This window comes from Canis lupus, chromosome 2 (genome assembly GCF_003254725.2).
Source record: "Canis lupus dingo isolate Sandy chromosome 2, ASM325472v2, whole genome shotgun sequence".
Taxonomy (NCBI): domain Eukaryota; kingdom Metazoa; phylum Chordata; class Mammalia; order Carnivora; family Canidae; genus Canis; species Canis lupus.
Genome location: NC_064244.1, coordinates 79472552 through 79491089, shown reverse-complemented (window position 1 = coordinate 79491089; position 18538 = coordinate 79472552). Strand labels below are relative to the sequence as shown.

At 60.0% G+C, this 18538-nt stretch overlaps 1 protein-coding gene across 1 annotated transcript in view; it reads left to right on the top strand.

Annotated features, from left to right (window-relative positions):
• The window catches only part of PADI4 (peptidyl arginine deiminase 4), a 29956-nt gene extending 11572 nt beyond the window's left edge, over positions 1-18384 (top strand). The window contains exons 4-16 of the mRNA XM_025447779.3: positions 46-113; positions 1306-1423; positions 3251-3376; positions 4770-4948; positions 5075-5178; positions 6134-6245; positions 7574-7681; positions 12798-12952; positions 13840-13981; positions 14200-14302; positions 15422-15489; positions 16058-16198; positions 17886-18384. Coding sequence (XP_025303564.1) covers positions 46-113; positions 1306-1423; positions 3251-3376; positions 4770-4948; positions 5075-5178; positions 6134-6245; positions 7574-7681; positions 12798-12952; positions 13840-13981; positions 14200-14302; positions 15422-15489; positions 16058-16198; positions 17886-18119 — 1658 coding nt within the window. The 3' untranslated portion in view covers positions 18120-18384. The remainder of the gene's footprint in view (positions 1-45; positions 114-1305; positions 1424-3250; positions 3377-4769; positions 4949-5074; positions 5179-6133; positions 6246-7573; positions 7682-12797; positions 12953-13839; positions 13982-14199; positions 14303-15421; positions 15490-16057; positions 16199-17885) is intronic.
• The last annotated feature ends 154 nt before the right edge of the window (positions 18385-18538 follow it).

Genomic DNA, 18538 nt, shown 5'->3' with positions numbered 1-18538 from the left:
CTCGTGCCCTCACCAACCCTCTCCTCTCACTTGGTGGGATTGCAGAAATCTCCCTGAGCGCCGACATCGCCCGCACGGGCAAAGTGAAGCCTGCCGGAGCCAAGAAGGGCCAGGTACGCTGAGCCACCTGGCCGCCAGGTGCTCCCCCTCCGCTGGGTTCTCCTCTGGTGCCCCCTGGTGGTGGCCACACGAATGGCCGCCTGTCCCTTGAAGAACAGCAGAAAGGAGAAACCCCAAATTGCCTTTGCCATTTTGCTCTATGTATTTCCCCATCTCTTTTGCAAAACTAGATTCTCACCGGTTGTGAGTCCCGAGAATGTGTTGTCCCACAAATTCGAAACTACAGAGTCACCCAGTTAATGCACAGCCGAGAAAAAAATTTGTAGGCAGTTCTTCACTCGGGTGGGAGGGGGGAATAAAACTCCCCCACCCCAGGGTTTCTGGGCTGGTGGGAGAGGGTCCCGCGGAGCTGCCCACCAGGAGTGAAGACTAGAGAAAGGGCGACCTGGCAGGGGGCAGAGGAGGGAAGGAGCCACGCGGGGCAGGAGAGTCTGGAGCCAAAGGCAGAGTAAGTGGGGTGTGCAGAAGCGGGGCGTGCAGGTGGCCTTAACTGGGTCTGCGGAAAAACCTCAGGGTGTCCCTGAAACCCCAAAGCCGCCTGCACGGTTTAATGCTGGTGTGCACTTTAGGAGGACATGGGCCACCAAGAGATGAGGATCCCTCTGTGGGGTCAGCCAAGAGGGGACGGAGGAATTACGACCTTGGAGTGGAATCCACGCTTACGTCCCACCCAGAACGCGGTCATTCCCCGGGGCCAACGCTGTCCTGCAAACCAAGACGTCATCACTAATATATCCCTGCCGGGAGGGGCTGCTTAATTTGCTTTGATCTTTGGACACACAGCAACTGGCTGCTAAGAATAGCACCCACACTTTGGTGAATGAGTAATTAAGAGTTCACACAAGAGCAACTATTGAGATTAGGATCTTGACATAAATATTCAGCACGGTCCGGTTTGCCAATCCGACAGTTTTTTAAAAGCTGTGAAAATCAGTTTTGCAAGACAGCAAAACTTTTTTTTTTTTTTTGAAGTGGATAAATTGCATTTTTGGTGAATTTGTTTAGGATTTTTGGAGCAGGCAAACAAGACTCTCTTGGGAACCAAAGAATTAGCTGGTGTAGGATCGAGATGTGTAAATGGCACAAGACTATCGAGGTGCTGGGGAAAGGTGGCTGGGCTTCCCCACGAGTTGGAGGGACGCACACGGTTGCTCAACATGCCCCGTCTCTGCTGGGTGTCCACAGAGGACCTGGACCTGGGGCCCCCACGGGCAAGGCGCCATCCTGCTGGTGAACTGTGACAGAGACCAGCCCAAATCTTCCACCATGGACTGCAAGGATGATGAGGTGGTTGACAGCAAAGGTAAGGACCCCCACACCCAGCCTCCCCCCTGCCCAGAGAGTAAGGGAAATAGAGCTTTGTCTTTTTGTAAAACCCTCCTGTCTACGCAGCCTGAGCTTAGTATCAGGCCTCAGAAATGGGGGTTATAAGAAGCGTGTTCTTATTAGCTTGTTCATTGGGTTTTTCTTTTTAAGATTTTATTTATTTATTCATGACAGACACAGAGAGAGGCAGAGACACAGGCAGAGGGAGAAGCAGGCTCCCTGCGGGGAGCCCGGTGTAGGACTCAATCCTGGGACCCCGGGATTGTGACCTGAGCTGAAGGCATGACCCGCTGAGCCACCCGGCTGTCCCTAGCTTGTCCGTTGTATAAGAAGAGTAGACAAGGTCCTGAGAGGGTAGGTGACCCACCCAAGGTCACACAGTAGCCAGAGAAGAGCTGGGACCAGACCCGAGTCTCCCAACGCCTCTGGGCCCCATGTTCCCATCTGCTGCCCGACCTACATTTCTGCTCTTGAGTCAAACCCTGGGACCTGGGGAATAAATCAAAATGAAAGCCTCACTACTGCCCCAAAGTCAAGTCTAGCCACCCTGCCCCCTGCTGGACACTGCTCTGACCACCTCAGAATCACTAACTCATCCGATCCTTGAGTACAAGGCTTGGAGGTACGTCCTGTCCTCATCCCCATTTTATAGCGGGGGAAACTGAGGCACAGGGAGGGGAAGCAATTTGCTTAAGGTCACACAGCCGGTAAGTCACAAGCTCTGGATCTGGGCCCGGGCACCCAGACCCCTGGCATCCCGACCCAGGTCTGGGGGCACGAGGAGGGTGGCGGGCGCAGGGCCTCTGCTGGCACCCCTCTGAGTGTGGCCGGGGTGGAAGACACACTGCCCACCCGCCCTGGAGGAGGGCGCCGAGGGCGTGAGGTTGGCAGGGCCTGCTGCGGGGCCTTCCCGGGGACCTGCCAGGACAGCCCAGGAACAGATGCGTTTTGAGGGTCCGTGTGATCGTGTCCGCCCGCTGCCGAGGGGCAGCATCTCTGCGGTGCCCGGACACGGAACAGTCGGAAGGGGCCCCAGGGCGCCGGCTCCCTTCCCGCGTGTCACCTCCCTCCTCCCTCTGCGTGGGCCCTGCTCCGAGCTCTGCTGACCGACAAGGATGCAGAGGCCGGGGGAGCCAAAGGAGCTCCCAGGCTCACGCACATCCGGGGCCCCAGGTCCCCCAACCCGGTGCCTGCTGCCCGGAGGTGACCGAGGTCCAGCTTTGCTCCGCCCTCGCCTTTGTTGGCCGTTATTCGGGTTGGTTCACTTCCCACTTGGGCCCAGGGCAGAAACCCGGATGGTTCCACAACTCGTCATCAAGCAGCCTGCCACGCGCTCATCACAGTTCTGGGTGCTTCCAGGCTCCAGGGGCCGGGGACGGAGCAATAAACAGGATGGTCGTGGCCCCCCCTTCACCGAGCGCCTCGGAAGCTCATTCTAGCGCCAGAAGCCCCAAAACGTCATTAGCTTTGATGCCAAAATAAAATCATCCTTTAAATCCCAGCAGGGGCACAAAGAAAATAAAACCAGGCCAGGGGCACCTGGGGGGCTCTGCCGGTGAAGCATCTGCCTTTGGCTCAGGTCATGATCCCGGGGTCCTGGGTTCGAGCCGCACATCCAGTTCCCCGCTCAGCGGAGAGCCTGCTTCTCCCCCTGCCTCCGCTGCTCCCCCTACTTGTGCTCTCTCTCAAATAAATAAATTAATTTGATTTAATTAATTAATTAAAAAAGAAAAGAAACCCAGGTGACGGGGTCAAGGGGCATCTGAAGGGAGCAGTGAGAGAGGAGAGGGTCTTCTCGTTCCAGACCTGGAGGACATGTCCCTGGTGACCCTGAGCACCAACACCCCCAGAGACTTCTTCGCCAAGCACCAGCTGCTCCTCCATGTGGCCAAATCGGAGATGGACAAAGTCAGGGTGTTTCACGCCAGCCGTGAGTCATCCTCGGCCGTCCCCTCGGTGTCCCCTTCCCACCCCCGGCACAGCCCCTTTGCACCCCCTTCGGTGAATAACTCCCGAGCCCGTTACGTAGCTTGTTCCGAGGACCAAGGCTGCGGCAGCGAGCCAGACGGCCATCCCTCCACCCCCTTCTAGAAAGGGAACACAGACGAGATGCAAACACGCAGCAAGCCGATGTCCGGTGCTGGTGGCCACCGAGGAGGAAATACCGTCCCTGCCAAGGACGGCTGTAATTGCGTCTGTGTCTTCCTCTCTGCACACGCCCGCACACGCACACACGCACACACACAGGACGCCTGCTTCCAGGGCTTGTTGAATCCAAGCCGACTGCGTACATTCCGTAATAATTTGTCCTCCAGCATCCGCACCTGCTACTGGGTGCCGGCCCTGCTCGGGGGGCTCGGGGCTCGGGGTGTAGAGCAAAGAGCAGAACAAAGCCCCTGCCCTCGTGTCCCCTTCCTCTGGGTGGTTGAGGGAGACCGAGTGTAAAATAATTACATGAAACATCTAGTGTGTCCGAAGGCGTTAAATGCTGCACAGAAGCAAGAGAGAAGGGGAGTGTGGATGAGGGGGAGAGTCCGGGGCAGGGGTGGGGGGAGTTACGTGAGCGGAGGAAGTGAGGGAACAGCCGCGCAGGCACCAGGCGAAGGGCATTCCAGGCAGAGGGAACCGTGAGTGCAAAGGCCCTGGGGTGGGTGGCACCTGTGGGCCTGAGGGAGGGAGGCAGGGAGGCCAGCGAGCTGGAGAGCAGCACCGGAGCAGGCGGGCGGGCGTTCGGATGGCAGATGAGGGGGAGAAGAAGGGGACGGGCCAGCTCGGGGAGGCCTGGACAGCTTTGGCTTCCAGTCTGAGGGCCGTGGGGGAGGCCATGCGAGATCCGAGTGACTAGCCTGCTACTGATTTGGTGACAGACCTAGTCTTGGCCTCTGCTGAGGCATCACCTCCTCCGGAAGCCGGCCCCGGCCCTCCGGGGTTCCCCCCGTCACAGCACTCACTACCATCTCTGCTGCTCCTCGCTCACCCAGGAGCCTGTGCGCTCCCTGGGGACCAGGACAGTGACCATGTCCCTGGTCTCCCCAGCTGCCAGCTGAGAGCAGGCGCTCAGGAATGAATGAGTGAATGAATGAATGAACCCTGTGCATGTTGGACTTGCATGTATGTGGTCGGGACCGGCTCGGGCGCCCCCCCACCCGCGTCACCCCATCCCTGGACCCCCAGCCGGAGCGCGACGTCCCAGCTGACGCTCTGGTTTCCCTCCCCTACGGGAGGCTCATTTTGCTGCGACGTGTCGTCGTGACGGTGGTGGCTCTGGGAAGGCCTGGCGGCCCTGGGGAGACTAAGACTCGGGCTTCCCTTGTCTCTGCCAGGGGGCAAACAGGTCTCCAGGTACAGGGCGGTCCTAGGGCCAGAGCAGCCCTGTCACCCCCTGGAGCTCCCCGGAGGCCAGCACAGCACAGACTTCTACGTGGAGGGTCTCGCTTTCCCCGACGTCAACTTCCCGGGGCTCGTTTCCCTCACCGTCTCCCTGCTGGACACGGCCAACCCGGTAGGCCAAGGGCAGCCCCCGGGGACCCCGAGCCCCGCTAGAGGCCGGGGGTGCGGAGCCCAGCTGGGGAGGAGCGGGTGTCGGGCCCTGGCGGCCGTGGCAGCCCTGCCCTTGCCCTCCTTACAGGAGCTCCCCGAGTCCCTGCTTTTCCAAGATAGTGTGATCTTCCGGGTGGCCCCCTGGATCATGACCCCCAACACTCAGCCCCCGGAGGAGGTGTACGTGTGCAGGTGAGCACCTGGGGGCCAGGGGGTGGGGCACAGACACCCCCCCAGGGGCCCTGGGTTCAACTACAGCCTCCCCCCGCACCCCGAATATCTGCTGTGTAAATGGGGGGAGACGATCCCTGCTGCAGCATGCCGAGGGGCTCTCTGGCCAGTTTGGAATAAAAAGGCAGGAAAATTCCTGTTGCTACCGTTTCGTCCCCACTTTCCCGCCCTGATGCGGGCTGAGGGCGGCTTTCTCTCCTGAAGGCCCGTGGAGTTTGCTAGACCTGATGGATGAAAACCTTCAGCCTGTGAGCCAGCCTCAGGGCTCAGGCCTCTGCACCTTCTGTACCAGAAACCATTTCAAATGCCTGTTTCTGGCCAACCTCAGAGCTGTGGGGTCTGGGGTCTGTGGTCTGGGGCCGGGGCTGGGTCCGGGGTCTGTCTGCCCTGTAACAAGCTGCTCTGGGAGCCTCGGCGTCCACCTTGCCCTCTGAGAGCACCTGCTGAGTATGCTGGGGCCTCGGGGAGGAGCTTCCCATCTACTCTTTCAGCGGCTTCTGGGCAGAAGGGGTGAGGGGCAACCTGGAGGTCAGGACGCAGCCTGGAAGCCAGCAAGGCCTGGGTTCAAATCCTGGTGCTGCCCCCCCTCCCCCCCGCAGTGGCATGACCTCGAGCACTGACCTCCTCATGGTGGCCTCCTCTGGATGGAAGGGGAACCTGCCGGTCCCCTCGTGGATCGCCACAAGAGCTCAGTGAGCTGTTTGCTGAGAGCAGAGAGACGAGATGAGCCGGGCCTCTCCATCCAGGCACAGGCATCTCCTGAGCTGCCACCGTGCACCTTGCCCACTCCATCCAGGCCCGAGCTCCTGCTCCAGTCCTGGGGACCCTATAGGGGTCCAGCTTGCCCCCTTGGAGCCTGGCCAAGGCCACTGCCTCCAGGATCCAGAGCACTAAGGAGCTTGTCTTCTGCTTCTAGGATGCTGGAAAATGTGGACTTCCTGAAATCAGTAACTGCTCTGGCCAAGGAAGCCAAGTGCAAGCTGACCATCCCCTCCAAGGAACAGAGCAACGATGATCGGTGGATGCAGGTACGTGGCCCTGTGGGGCAGGCAGGGGGCCTGAGACATACCAGGGGGCCCCCACTCCTGGGGCTGGGCCTGGCGGCTTGCTGGCCACCTCTCCTCAGATGGGCAGGAAGTGAGGAACCGCTGAGGGTCCTGGCACATGGGGTCTCAGGCAAGTGAACAAACCGGCTTTGGCTGCCAGCCACGGCATGCCTGCCATGGTCACCAAGATGAAAGCCACCTTCCTGCCTGAAAACTCTCAGATGACCCTCCAGAAATGATCAAACCTGTCCCTCCAGTGGCCCTCCCTCCAAGCTCAGCCATCACACCAGGCCGCTCCCCTGCTCCAGCACTTTCCGTGGTTCCCACCTCCTCCTTCTCAGCCTGCCTCCAGGGCCCCCCACCCCCAATCTGGCTGCCCCTCACCTTTTGCCAGCCTGCTGGCTGCACCGCATCCCTATTCTGCTTCCCCCATCATGCCACGAGCTCCCTAAGGACGGAGACTGAGTCTCACTCAGCTCAGCACCCAGCACCGGCATGGGCAGTGGCTGCAGGTGCTGGCAGGCTGAACCCAACCTCCTCACCACTCCCTTCCCTTCTTGGCGCTTCCACCCTGCTCCCGCCCCTGTGCCTGGACCCACTGATGGTCCCTCTCTCCGCTCTCCATTCCCATCCCCCCCAACCGGTCCTGCTTGTACAATCCCAGCTCCAAAGCTTCCCCTCCAGAAGTCTCCCATCCCTCTCCTAAGCCCACAGATAGCACCCTCGCTGCCTTTCCCATCGTCCTGTCTGCGTGAAGTTGGGCTGACGAGCATAAGACTGCTGGCAGCACCATTTTTAACCTACAAAACTGGCAATTTCAGGGGGTTCAGCCTAATTGAGTTCACATCCGACATCACATCTGTCAGAAAACCGGGTGCATCTCTGAGCCCTCCCTGCTTCTGCCCCCTGGGCAAGGCTGGGTCTGACCTGCCCCCTCTTTGGGGGAGGGCTGCTCTTCCCCCCCGCCCCAGGTCTCAGCTTGCCAGTTCCCATTCTCTTCCTGTCCCAAGCACATCAGGAACCCCTCCTTCCCCTCCTCACACTGGGTGCTAGGTGCCCAGCTCCCTGCGGACAGGGCCTGACGCTCGCTCACCGGGTCCCCAGCACCTGCAGCACCTGGCCCCAACACTCACCAGGAGTGGGGGTGAGCCCCTTTGGGCACACACAGGATAATAAGCTCTGCTTCCTCAGAGCCCCTTCTCTGGGATCACACACTGCACAGGGATTAGCCCTTGAGCACAGGGGAGGGTGACCGCGCGCAGGCCCCCATCCCCACGCCCCTCAGCCCTCTTTCCGCTCGCCCTGCACAGGACGAGATAGAGATCGGCTACATCCAAGCCCCGCACAAGACCCTGCCCGTGGTCTTTGACTCTCCGAGGAACAGGGGCCTGAAGGACTTCCCCATCAAGTGCTTGCTGGTACGTGCTGGGGGGCCGGCGGCTCCGGGACCCCCTGCCCCAGGCCTCCTTCCTCCCCAGGCTCGGCAGGTTACTTCCTGTATTTTTGTCACTGCCGAGATGAAAGCGGGCTCTCCCTTTCCCAAAGCTCCTTCCAGCCATGAGCTCAGCCTGTCCTCAGAATAACCCTGCCAAGGACGGCAGGTCACCCTGGGTCGTCCTGGTCCCACTGAGGATGCTCTCGCTGGGGGGGGGGGGGGGGGGGGGGGAGCAGAATTGGAACCTCCCCAACCCTCCGAGTGGAAGCTCTATCTTTTGGGAAGGAGGGATCTGGCCCTCGTGGTGGGTCCATCTGGGATATGGGGCGGGTTTGGGGATCAGAGTGGTCATTTCCTAGATGTGAGTCTGCATGTGTGTGGGGGTGGAGTGGGGGGCATGTATCGGTGGGTCATGCTGGACCAGCCCGGTGGGTTCGTGTAGACTCAGCACAGAATTATCATGATAGGGGCAGCCCAGGTGGCTCAGTGGTTTAGCGCCACCTTCGGAGTCCCAAGATCGAGTCCCACGTCGGGCTCCCTGCATGGAGCCTGCTTCTCTCTCTGCCTGTGTCTCTGCCTCTCTCTCTCGCTCTCTCGCTCTCTCTGCGTCTCTCATGAATAAATAAATAAAATCTTTAAAAAAAAAAAGAGAGAGAATCATCATGATAGGAATAGTCACATTGACTGAGCACACACTCTGTGTTGGTCACGATGCCAGGTTCTCTACAAGCACGGACTCGTTTAATTTGTCCAGCAACCTTGAATCTAGATGCTATCACTAGGCCCATTTTATAGATTAGGAAACTGAGGCTCAGAGAGATACAGTCGCTTTCCCAAGGTCACACAAAAGAGGGGAGGAGCTGGCCCTCAAACCAGGTGGCTTGGCCCCAGGAGCGAGCTCCGTTCCCAGGATGCCACCAGGTGTGCACTGCAGGTGCCAGGGCAGCGCAGGGGAAAGGAGTGGGAGGCGCAGGGTGCAAGGTTTGCACCGAGGAATGGCTTTCCGGGGAGCACCCTGCGCCCCGGGGAAGGGGAGGCAGGCCTGCCCACACGGGAGGCTTTGAAAGCAAGTCTGAGCTAGACTCTGCACCTTGTCCGAGTCTCGCTCGCTCTCCCGCGCTGAGCGGTGCCACACAGATTTCGTTGGGTCCAGGTGTCTCTCTGGCTGGAATCCGGTTCCTCCTGTTTCAGGACCTCGGGGATCAAGGGGCAGCTGCTGCAGGGACCATGGTCCCTCCCGCTGCTTTCAGCCCTGCTCCGCTCAGCGGCCTGTCGCCCGCTTCGCTGTGCTGAGGGTGACAGAGGCCAGAGTCTCTGACATCACAAGCCTAATCGCCAGCGTCACCTCAGCACAGGTGTCCCCACCCTTCCCACACCTGGCCTTGTGCGAGGGGCTGCGATGCTTGCTCAGGCAAGCGCAGCTGCGGTTTTCTGACTCGCATCACCCAGGAGGGGAATTGGGGTAAAAGTCAAACTTGTCACCAGACAACGTCGCCATCTGCTCTTCCAAACTCCTCATGGGCCGCTTTGCCTGTTCCTCACCCAGCTCCAACCCCACCTTCCAGGCCGCCTTCCTGTTCTCCAACGTGCCCAACTCCCCCGCACCGGAGCCTCCGCAGGGCCGTTCTCTGCCCACCGTGCTCCTCCCGCTTCACATAAATCTCTGACTTGTTGTTTTGCTTTTGTTGTTTTCCCGCTAGACTGTGAGCAGCACTGGGGGGCGGGGGGGAGCAGGGCCAAGGCCACGGCGCCCATCACGCGGACGGCCGCTTCGCACACTGCATGCTCGCAGGGGCTGTTCTTCCCCTAAGAAAAAACATCAGTAAATTTTTACACCAGCAGTGAGTGGAAAACCAGCAGCACTTACTGTGCGCAGAGGGCAACGGTAGAGGTAGACAGAGTGAAAATAATGCCACCGGAGCCAGCTCCACACAAGGGGGTGCAAGAGCTGAGCAGCCGAGGTTTGCTCCCTGGATGTTAACATGGGTTTTGAGGATGGATTTGCACACTCTGGGTCCTTGATGAGCCCGAAACACTAGAGGAGAGCTCACAGGGCGACGCGTGTCAGTCTGTGCGGGAAGCTGCACAAGCAGGTGTGAGTGGCCCCTGCACCCCCCTGCTGCTGGGGGTCCACTTTGCACGTGGGCCAAGGGTGCACCCCCACTTGCCTTGGGAAATCCAAGCCCGCGGCCTGTGGAGCTGAGCCCCTCTTGTGGCAAAGGCCAAAGGCCAAGGCAGCGAATTTATCATTCGTTCATCAAATATTCTAATGAGCCCGTGCTCCGTGCCCAGCCTCGCTCTGGGCACTTGGGATACATCATGAGCAGTGCCAAGGATCCCACCCTCATGGAGGTGACATTGTAGCCCAAGGCGACAAACAGTGAACATTAAGTACCGTGAACAAATACATTATATCGTACGTTGGAAAGTGGAATCTAACGCCACAGGGGAAAAAAAAAAGGAACAGAATCAAGGGGCTCCCAGGTGCTGGAGTAGTGGGGGGATTATGGGGCAATTTTATTCTATTTTTTTATTTAAGGATTTTATTTGTTTATTCATGAGACAGAGAGAGAGAGGCAGAGACACAGGCAGAGGGAGAAGCAGGCTCCCTGCGGAGATCCCGATGTGGGGCTCGATCCCAGTATCCCAGGGTCATGATCTGAGCCAAAGGCAGACGTTCAACCACTGAGCCACCCGGGTGTCCCTACATGGCAATTTTAAATAGGAAAAGGTCAAGGTAGGTCTCTTTGAGAAGCGGACACTGGAGCAAAAACTCCAAAGAGGTGAGAGAGTCGGCTGCGAGGATGTCTGGGTGAGGAGTGTCTGAGGCGGAAGAAAGCCAGTGCAAAGGCCCTGGGGCAGGAGCAAGCCCGGCAGGATCCACAAAGAGCAAAGAGCGAGGAGGCCAGAAGAGGTGGAGCAGAGAGAGCAAGAGGAAGGGGGGGATCTTTTTGCCGCACCTGCTGGGAAGGGAGACCGTTCTCAATGATCAGGCTGTCGACATTCCAGAAAACGCGGACTTCACTCTGGAGGGACGCACTGTTACTGCGAAGGGCCCCAGGGGGACCCCGCGGAGGGACTTCAGTCACATCCACGAGGAAGCCAGTCTCTTTGGAAAGAAGAAGAAGAGGCTCTAAGTGGACACATGGTGGGAACTGGAGCAGAACTGGAGTCGTGGGCAGAGCAGGGCAAGGGCGTTGCGCCGGGCTTCCGGGCTTCCGTTACAAGACGAGGTCTGCGTGCGCTCACTTCCCCATCAACGTCGTGGTGCAGGAGGATGCTTCTCGTGTTGAAATCCAACATTTCTGGGGTGAAAAATACGTCCCCTGGGCTCGGATAAGGCCAGGTGTTGCGTGTTCAGTATCTCGAGATAAAACGAGTTAATTCTTGAAGGAAATGGCATTGAACTTGCATCAAACTCAGCAGCTTCGATTCGGCAAGCCACGGGAGTTCAAAGTAAGGATATCGGAAAATCTGGGGACGGTATCCACGTTTCTGAAAAAGGAACAGTTCACCAGGCTGATGGATAAGATCCACAGCTACAGAAACAGCAAGATGTCGGATGGTTTTTCAGACTTACTTGTGATATTTGAAAGATGCAATAAAAGCTGGATTGACTTGGAGGGAAGAATGAAGGCAGGGCGGGAGGAGAGGCTGTCAGAGGTGATGGGGATGGAGTCGGGGGCAGGTCCTGTGGCCACTGCGGGGCTGTTTGTTTAAACCCTGAGAAACTGGGGGGTTGTTGCAGAGTCTTAAATGGAGGATTTGACCTGATAGATGTTATAAAAGGGAAGCTCTGGTTTCTTGTTGAGGGGCAGGGGGGCAGGTGGGCAGGTGGGCAGGTGGGCAGGGACATGAGGTGCAGGGAGGAGGCAGGGGCCAGGGGTTGGCAGGGAAGTGTAGACGGGAGAAAGATGTGTGGGGTGGTCAGCACGTGTTCCATGTTCCGGGAGATGGTGCCAGCACCCGGAGGAAGACAACTATAGAGAATAAAGGATGAGAGAAGAGGCTGGGGCAGGCTGCCCCGTGCACAGGAGCCTGAGACGCAGGACCCGACAGCGTGCAGTGTCCTGAAGGCCAAGCACAGAGAGTGTGCGAGGACATGAGTATGACCAGCTGACTCTCCTGACGCCGGAGGGCTCGGCTCTCAGGGCTCAGCTGTGTGGTCAGGAAGTTTCCAGGGCACAGCGGGCATGGGAGTCGGGCTGGCATGGGTGTCAGAGAGAAAGGGAGAAGTGGGAACGCTGGGGCCAGTGCAGTAGGCAGAATGGTGGCCCTCAGACACAGGCTCGTGCTAATCCCCAGAACCCGAGGCTTTCCTGTGGCAAAAGACCCTGGCGGGTGTGACTCAGTTCGGGACCCTGGGATGGGGAGGCGCCTTGAGTTATCTGGCGGGCTCTAACCATCCTGGTGCTCCTTGGAAGACGGAAGACGGAGTGGGAGAAGGGCCGTGTAGACACAGCAAGTACCCTGACCACGAGGGAAGAGGCCACCAGGCACGGTGACGGCCAGAAGCTGGAAGGGCAGGGAAACAGTCTGCCCTCGGGGCCTCCAGAAGCAACCAGCCTGCCTTGATGTTAGCCCTGGTTTCAGAGCCCACAGAGAACAAATGTGTGTTGTTTTAAGCCACTAGCTGTGTCACAGCAGCCACAGGAAACTCATAGTGGGGGTGAGAGACGTGTCGCCTGCCTGTTCTTCCCATGAAGATCCACGCGGGATGCCACAGCCACTTGGGGAAGCCGGTTCCAGCCCAGTCGGGAGGGAGCACGGTGCGGTCCAGGAGGCTCGCTGTGTAGACGGCCAGTCCCTCCATCATCTGGCTGTGGGGCCTGAAGAAGCCACCCACCGCTCTGACCAGCCTTCTGTCTGTGGAATGAGGACAAAAATGCTACTTGGCAGATTCACTGTCACTCCCCAGTTAAGGTTTGCGACGCCGTGGGCTCGCACCAGGCCCCCACCGCCGCTCCCTCCGCGGCCGGCGAGTCCGCCCGGGTCTGCGCTGCACCAGCTCCGGCCACGGCGAGCCTTCCTGCGGCTGGAGGCCCGTCCTCACGCGGGGACCCGCTCTCCACGCCTGGCATGCGCTTCTCCCATCGCAGGGTCCAGATTTTGGCTACGTGACTCGAGGGCCCGATACTGGAGAGGTTACTACCTTCGACTCCTTTGGAAACCTGGAAGTGAGCCCCCCGGTCACCGTCGGGAGGAAGAAGTACCCTCTGGGCAGGATCCTCATTGGGAGTGGCGGCTACCCCAGGTGAGGAGGGCAGGGCAGAGAGGGCCGGGCCTGGGGGCCCCAGGTGAGGAGGGGAGGGGTGGAGAGGGCTGGACCCAGGGGCCCCAGGTGAGGAGGGGAGGGCTGGCTCTGCTGGCGCGGGGAAGGAAGGCAGCCGTGAGCAAGAGGGACAAGGCCTTGCTGCTGTTCTAGTGGGCGAGACACAATGTTAGACAAATAAGATCATTTCAAATAGTGAAGAAAGCAAAAAGAGAGGGGCAGAGGAAGAGTGGGAACTGTTAGGGTGACTAGGGCGGGGCTCACTGAGAGGGCAGCCCTGGAGCTAAGGCCCGATGACAACAAGGACAGGGCTGTGTGGGATCTGGGGTGGAGGGTTCCTGGCGGGTGAAAGAGCACGTGCAAAGGCCCTGCGGCAGGACTGGGTGTTCAAGAAGGCAGAGTGGCCGGAACAGATTGCATGATGGGGAGCAGAGGGCTAGACTGGGAAGGACCGTGGAGACAGAGCCAGGAGACTGAAGCCCGTGGAAGTGGAGGAATGGTCCCCGGTCTTCACCGCCAAGGAGGGATTTACCCACTCGGCTGGGGCCGGCTCTCCACATCCACCGGGTAATACGGGCCAGCCTCAGGCTTACCCCCAACAGCAGCATCTGGGCCGAGTCAGTGAGCAGTGTGTTCTGAGGCTAAGCTCTGGTCTTACTGACTGTGCCGACTTGGTGCCTCAGTTTCCCTCCCTCCAACAAACTGGTAAATTCCTCCCGTTTGGAGGATGGCGTAAAGGAGTCCAGGCCTCTGAATCCCTTTCCTCGCTGAAGGGGGGAGGCTTGACGCGCCTGCCAGGCCTCCATGTCCCTCAGAGGCTCCCCTGCTGCCCCCGCCCCCGTGACACCCCCTCCGTCCTGTGCGGGCAGCAAGGAGAGCCAGGAGATGCACCAGGCCGTGCAGGACTTCCTCAGCGCCCAGCAGGTGCAGGCGCCCGTGAAGCTCTACTCCGACTGGCTGTTTGTGGGCCACGTGGACGAGTTCCTGAGCTTCGTGCCCGCGCCCAAGAAGGTGCAGTCCCGGGGGGCTCCCTGAAGGAAGCCCCATGCCTCCTCCCCGGGCCCCTAAGCCTCGCTCTGCCGACTGCCCCGGGAGGCCTGCCCGGCCGCGTACAGCCAGCCGCCTGGCCTTCCCTCCACCCCAGGAGGGGGCCTCCCTGGGTCGGAGCCCATGCTTTGGGGAGCCCCCGGGGACACGGCTGACCTCTGCCCCCGTGTTCCTGCCTCCAGGGCTTCCGGCTGCTGCTGGCCAGCCCCCGGGCCTGCTACGCACTGCTGGAGGAGCAGCTCAAGGGGGGCCACGGGGAGGCTGCGCTCTTTGAAGGCATCAAGAGTAAGCTGGCTCTGCCCCCCGCATCGGGCTCCCTTCTCCACCGTCACGGGGTTCCCCGTAGGGGATGGCGGCGAGCGGGCGGTGGCTGTCCCCTGAGCACCTGCTGTGCGCCAGGCTCCGCGTGACCCCGGGCCGAGTAGCTCCCTGCCCTGCCGTTGGGGCTCAGGTCTCGGGGAAGTGACTCAAGTAAATGACAACAGCTCAGGGGGCCTTGTGAGAAGGGAGGTGGTGGGTCCCTAGGAGGAGTCCAAGGGAGGCTTCCTGGAGGAGGCAACAGACCCGGCGAGCGGGAGCATGAGTGAGCAGGAGGTCGCCCAACGGGGCGCTGGGATGAGAGGAGGAGGAGACACATCTCAGGCAGAGGGAACAGGGAATGCCAAGGCTCAGAGGCAGGAGAGAGCAAAATGAAGTGTCTGAGGACCCGAATGAAGTCCAGTCCGGCCCAAATGCTGAAGGAGTGAATGAATGAATGAGTGAGCGAGTACATGAACCAGCGAATGAAAGTTCTGTCCGTCTGGAGCACAGAAGGAAATCCTGACGTCCGCAGGCATGCGCTGGCTCAGAGGTTGGTGAGCCTCCACCGCCGAGAGGTTTTACCAAGTATCTGCAGGGCGTCGTGTGATATCAGGGACCCGTTAGGCCCCCGTCTGCCTCTCGGAGATGGGATCCCTTTGGAGGTAATTTAAGGGACTGAAACATTTTTTTTATTTTTTTGAAAATTGTATTTATTTATTTGACAGAGAGAGGGAGACAGAAAGAGCGAGCACAGGCAGGGGGAGCAGCAGAGGCAGAGGGAGAAGCAGGCCCCCTGCTGAGCAGGGAGCCCGACACGGGACTCGATCCCAGGACCCCGGGATCAGAACCTGAGCCGAAGGCAGACGCTCAACCACTGAGCCACCCAGGGGCCCCAAGAAAAATGCTTTTAAGGAGAACTTACGCTCTTGAAATATTTTATTAAAGGCATTCGCCTCCTAGATGCTCACAACGAACCTGTGCGTTAGGAATTACAACCGCCGCCTTTTTATAGCTGGGAAGGCCGAGGCCCCACCGGGCCCACCAGGAGGGGGGACCTCGGCCTCTGAACTCATCGGCATTCTTTTCTCTTTTTCTCCATGACAGAAAAAAACCAGAAAATAAAGGACATCCTGTCAGACAAGAAACTGAGAGACCAGAATTCATACGTGGAGGTACCAGCCTGGGAGGCAGGGGACGCACAGTCCGGGCGGACAGGTGCGGGGCGGGTGCCTTCACCTGGGCACCCGACGCAGAGCCTTCCCCTTCCGCCGGCTGCGTGTCGGCGGGGTGGTGAACGGATTTGGGATTTGGGTAGCCGTGCGTGGGACCGACAGACAGACGCTAGTCACCACCGTGGGAACACGCACGAAGGATGCGTGGGAAAGGGGGGAAGGGAGGCCGGGAAAGCTGGAGCCCCGGGAAGATGGGTGCAAGTCTCAGAAGCGGAGGGGCAGGTGGGAGAGAGGCCAAGTGCTAGAGGGACACGGGGTGGCCAGGAGCACGGGGACAGGCGGGCAGAAGCAAGAGGCGGGGGGCTGGAGCAGAGCAGAGCCAGGGAAGGAGGGAAGCGAAGAAGGTGCCATCGCTGCCTTGCCCACGCTGTCCCTGGTGCCCTCCCCACCACGGTCCCCAACCCCCGGGGGCGCCCTGCTGCGCCCCATCACCCCCACCGGCCCTCCACCCCCTCATCGCCCGGCCCCTGCCCGAGTTGGCCCCACCACACCCCCCCTGCCCCCCCAGAAATGCATCGACTGGAACCGGGAGGTGCTGAAGCGGGAGCTGGGCCTGAGCGAGCGGGACATCGTGGACATCCCCCAGCTCTTCAAGCTTCAGGAGGAGAACAGTGGGATCCTCAAGGCCGAAGCCTATTTTCCAAACATGGTGAGGAGGTGGGCTCCGGGGTGGGCCCAGGGCCTTAAGTCAGGGACCCGGGGTGCGGATCCAGGAGGCCTGGGCATCTCACAGCCGCCCTGGGAGCCCCAGACTCTCATGGGTCCCCCTCACGGATGAGGCCCAGAGAGGTCGGGTCTCCGGCACAGGAACCCATAGCTGGTAAAATGGGATTTAGAGCTGGAACCCGAAGCCAGGGTCTGGCTGCAGAGCCCACGCTGTCACCACCAGGGCTCTTCCCCGCGCAGGCTGCGGTGGGGGCGTGTGGGCAGAGCAAGCCGCTACCAGGGTGCTCTCGGGTCGCGTTTGGAAGGGATAAGGGTGGGCGCAGCACTGCAGACTGGGTGCTCAGGGAGGCCCCTCTGAGGGCAGGAAGCCAGCGCTGCCGGGCTGGGCAGATTCTCTCCTCTGAAGGGCAGACTTGAGGGGGCTCCCGCCCTTACCAAGGACCTTACACTGTGACCCCCTCCCACCAGCACCATCTCAAGGCCGCCTGTTATATTTTTACTGTCCCTGTGCCCTTCCTCCGTCTCCACCAAGGATACCGGAGGGCCAGGCGGCAACCTCACCCAGTTCTCCGGGGGCCCCTCGGCTCCCCTCTCCTGCCGGGGCTGGAGGTCACAGGTCAGGGGCAGCGGGGAGCCCCTGGCACAGTGGATGTCAAACTGGTTCCCCCCGGCTCACTGGGGTTCAAAGACGGTGCCTCAAAACCCAATGGTTTGGATTTTCTCTGTTTTAGGCATCAAGGTACTGCAGGAGATTTTGTTTAGATTTTGTTTAGAAGAAGAGGATCTGTGGTTAAAGAAAGGCAGAAGGCAGGAGGGGGGGCCCTTGAACAAAATTCCTTGGCCCCAAGTATTCGGTTGCGTCACGTGAGCCCAGCCGGGGTTCCCAGGCAGGAAAGGCCGACGCTGGCGGCCAGGGGATGGGGCATCGTGAACGAAGGCGTGGGTGCCACTCGGTGCCTTGACTGCGGGCTCTGCAGGGGGCCTGAGCCTGGCTCAGCCCCAGGGACCCCCGGCGGGAGGTGCGGGTGTGGACGTGGAACCGGCAGAGAGACTCAGGGAGTGAGACACTCGGCCAGCAGGGGCTGGTCTGAGCCGTGACAACGACTCCTGAGCTTGGGAGACTGACCCTGCCCCTGCTCCATGAGCGTGACAGCTCGTTGTCCCAGCAACGTAACCGCATTTGGGCTCCTGTTGCTGGTGAGGCTCAGAGAGGCCAAGTGACTTGCCTAAGGTCACGCAGCTATTGAGTAGCCGGGCTGGGATTCAAACCCGGGTTGGCCTGCAGCCAAAATCCTCCTCCTTTCACCTCCCGGGATAAGGGAGGAAACAGCTATTTACATAAGTGGTAATACACGGGGAGCACTAACTGCCAGGGTTCGGGGACTCACGGGCGGCTTCACAGAGGGGGCACCCCTGGAGCTGGGCCTCGAGTCACACAGAGTTTGCCAGAAGGTGGCAGATGGGGAAGGAGAGTGTAGCATCCATAACATGGGCCCCAGAGTCTGATAGACTTGGGTGGCCTGAGTCCGCCCACTTTACCTGTCTGGGCCTCCGTTTCCCCATCTGTGAAGTGGGGCTGCTATTTCTGAAGATCAGAAGAAAAAGGGGACACACGGGTGGTGATGCAGGCTGCTGCCCTGAGCTGGGAACCCCCCTCCACCTCCTTGCAGGTGAACATGCTGGTGCTGGGGAAGCACCTGGGCATCCCCAAGCCCTTCGGGCCCATCATCAACGGCCAGTGCTGCCTGGAGGAGAAGGTGCGGTCCCTGCTGGAGCCGCTGGGCCTGCACTGCACCTTCATCGACGACTTCTACACCTACCACGTGCGGCACGGGGAGGTCCACTGTGGCACCAACGTGCGCCGGCAGCCCTTCTCCTTCAAGTGGTGGAACATGGTGCCCTGAGCCCACCTCCACCCGCCACCCCGGAGTCCTTGCCCTCCCGAAGCTCCCGGCCAGACGCTCTGGTCCCCTGCAGTGTGGCATTGCAAGAGCGCCTGGGCACAGGCTGGCTCCCTGGCTGTAGCCACCCTCCCGGCAGCGGCTTGCCCCCTTCCGCTGTGCCCTGGCCTCTGGGGTACCCCCTTCTGAGGACCCCAAGATAGTCCTGGCCTTGCAAACTCGTTTCCGCTGTGTGATGCCGCAATAAAGTTTTATAATCTCTTTGTAAGTGAGGTCAAGCCAGCGTCGCCATCCTTTGTGCATTTGCTCGTTGTCACCGTCAGACTGAATGTCACAGGCTCGAAGGTGCTGTGGGGCACGTGGAAGGCCAGCGTGACTACGCGTGGCTTTCTCTCCCAGCCTATCCTTGGTCTGTGATGTCT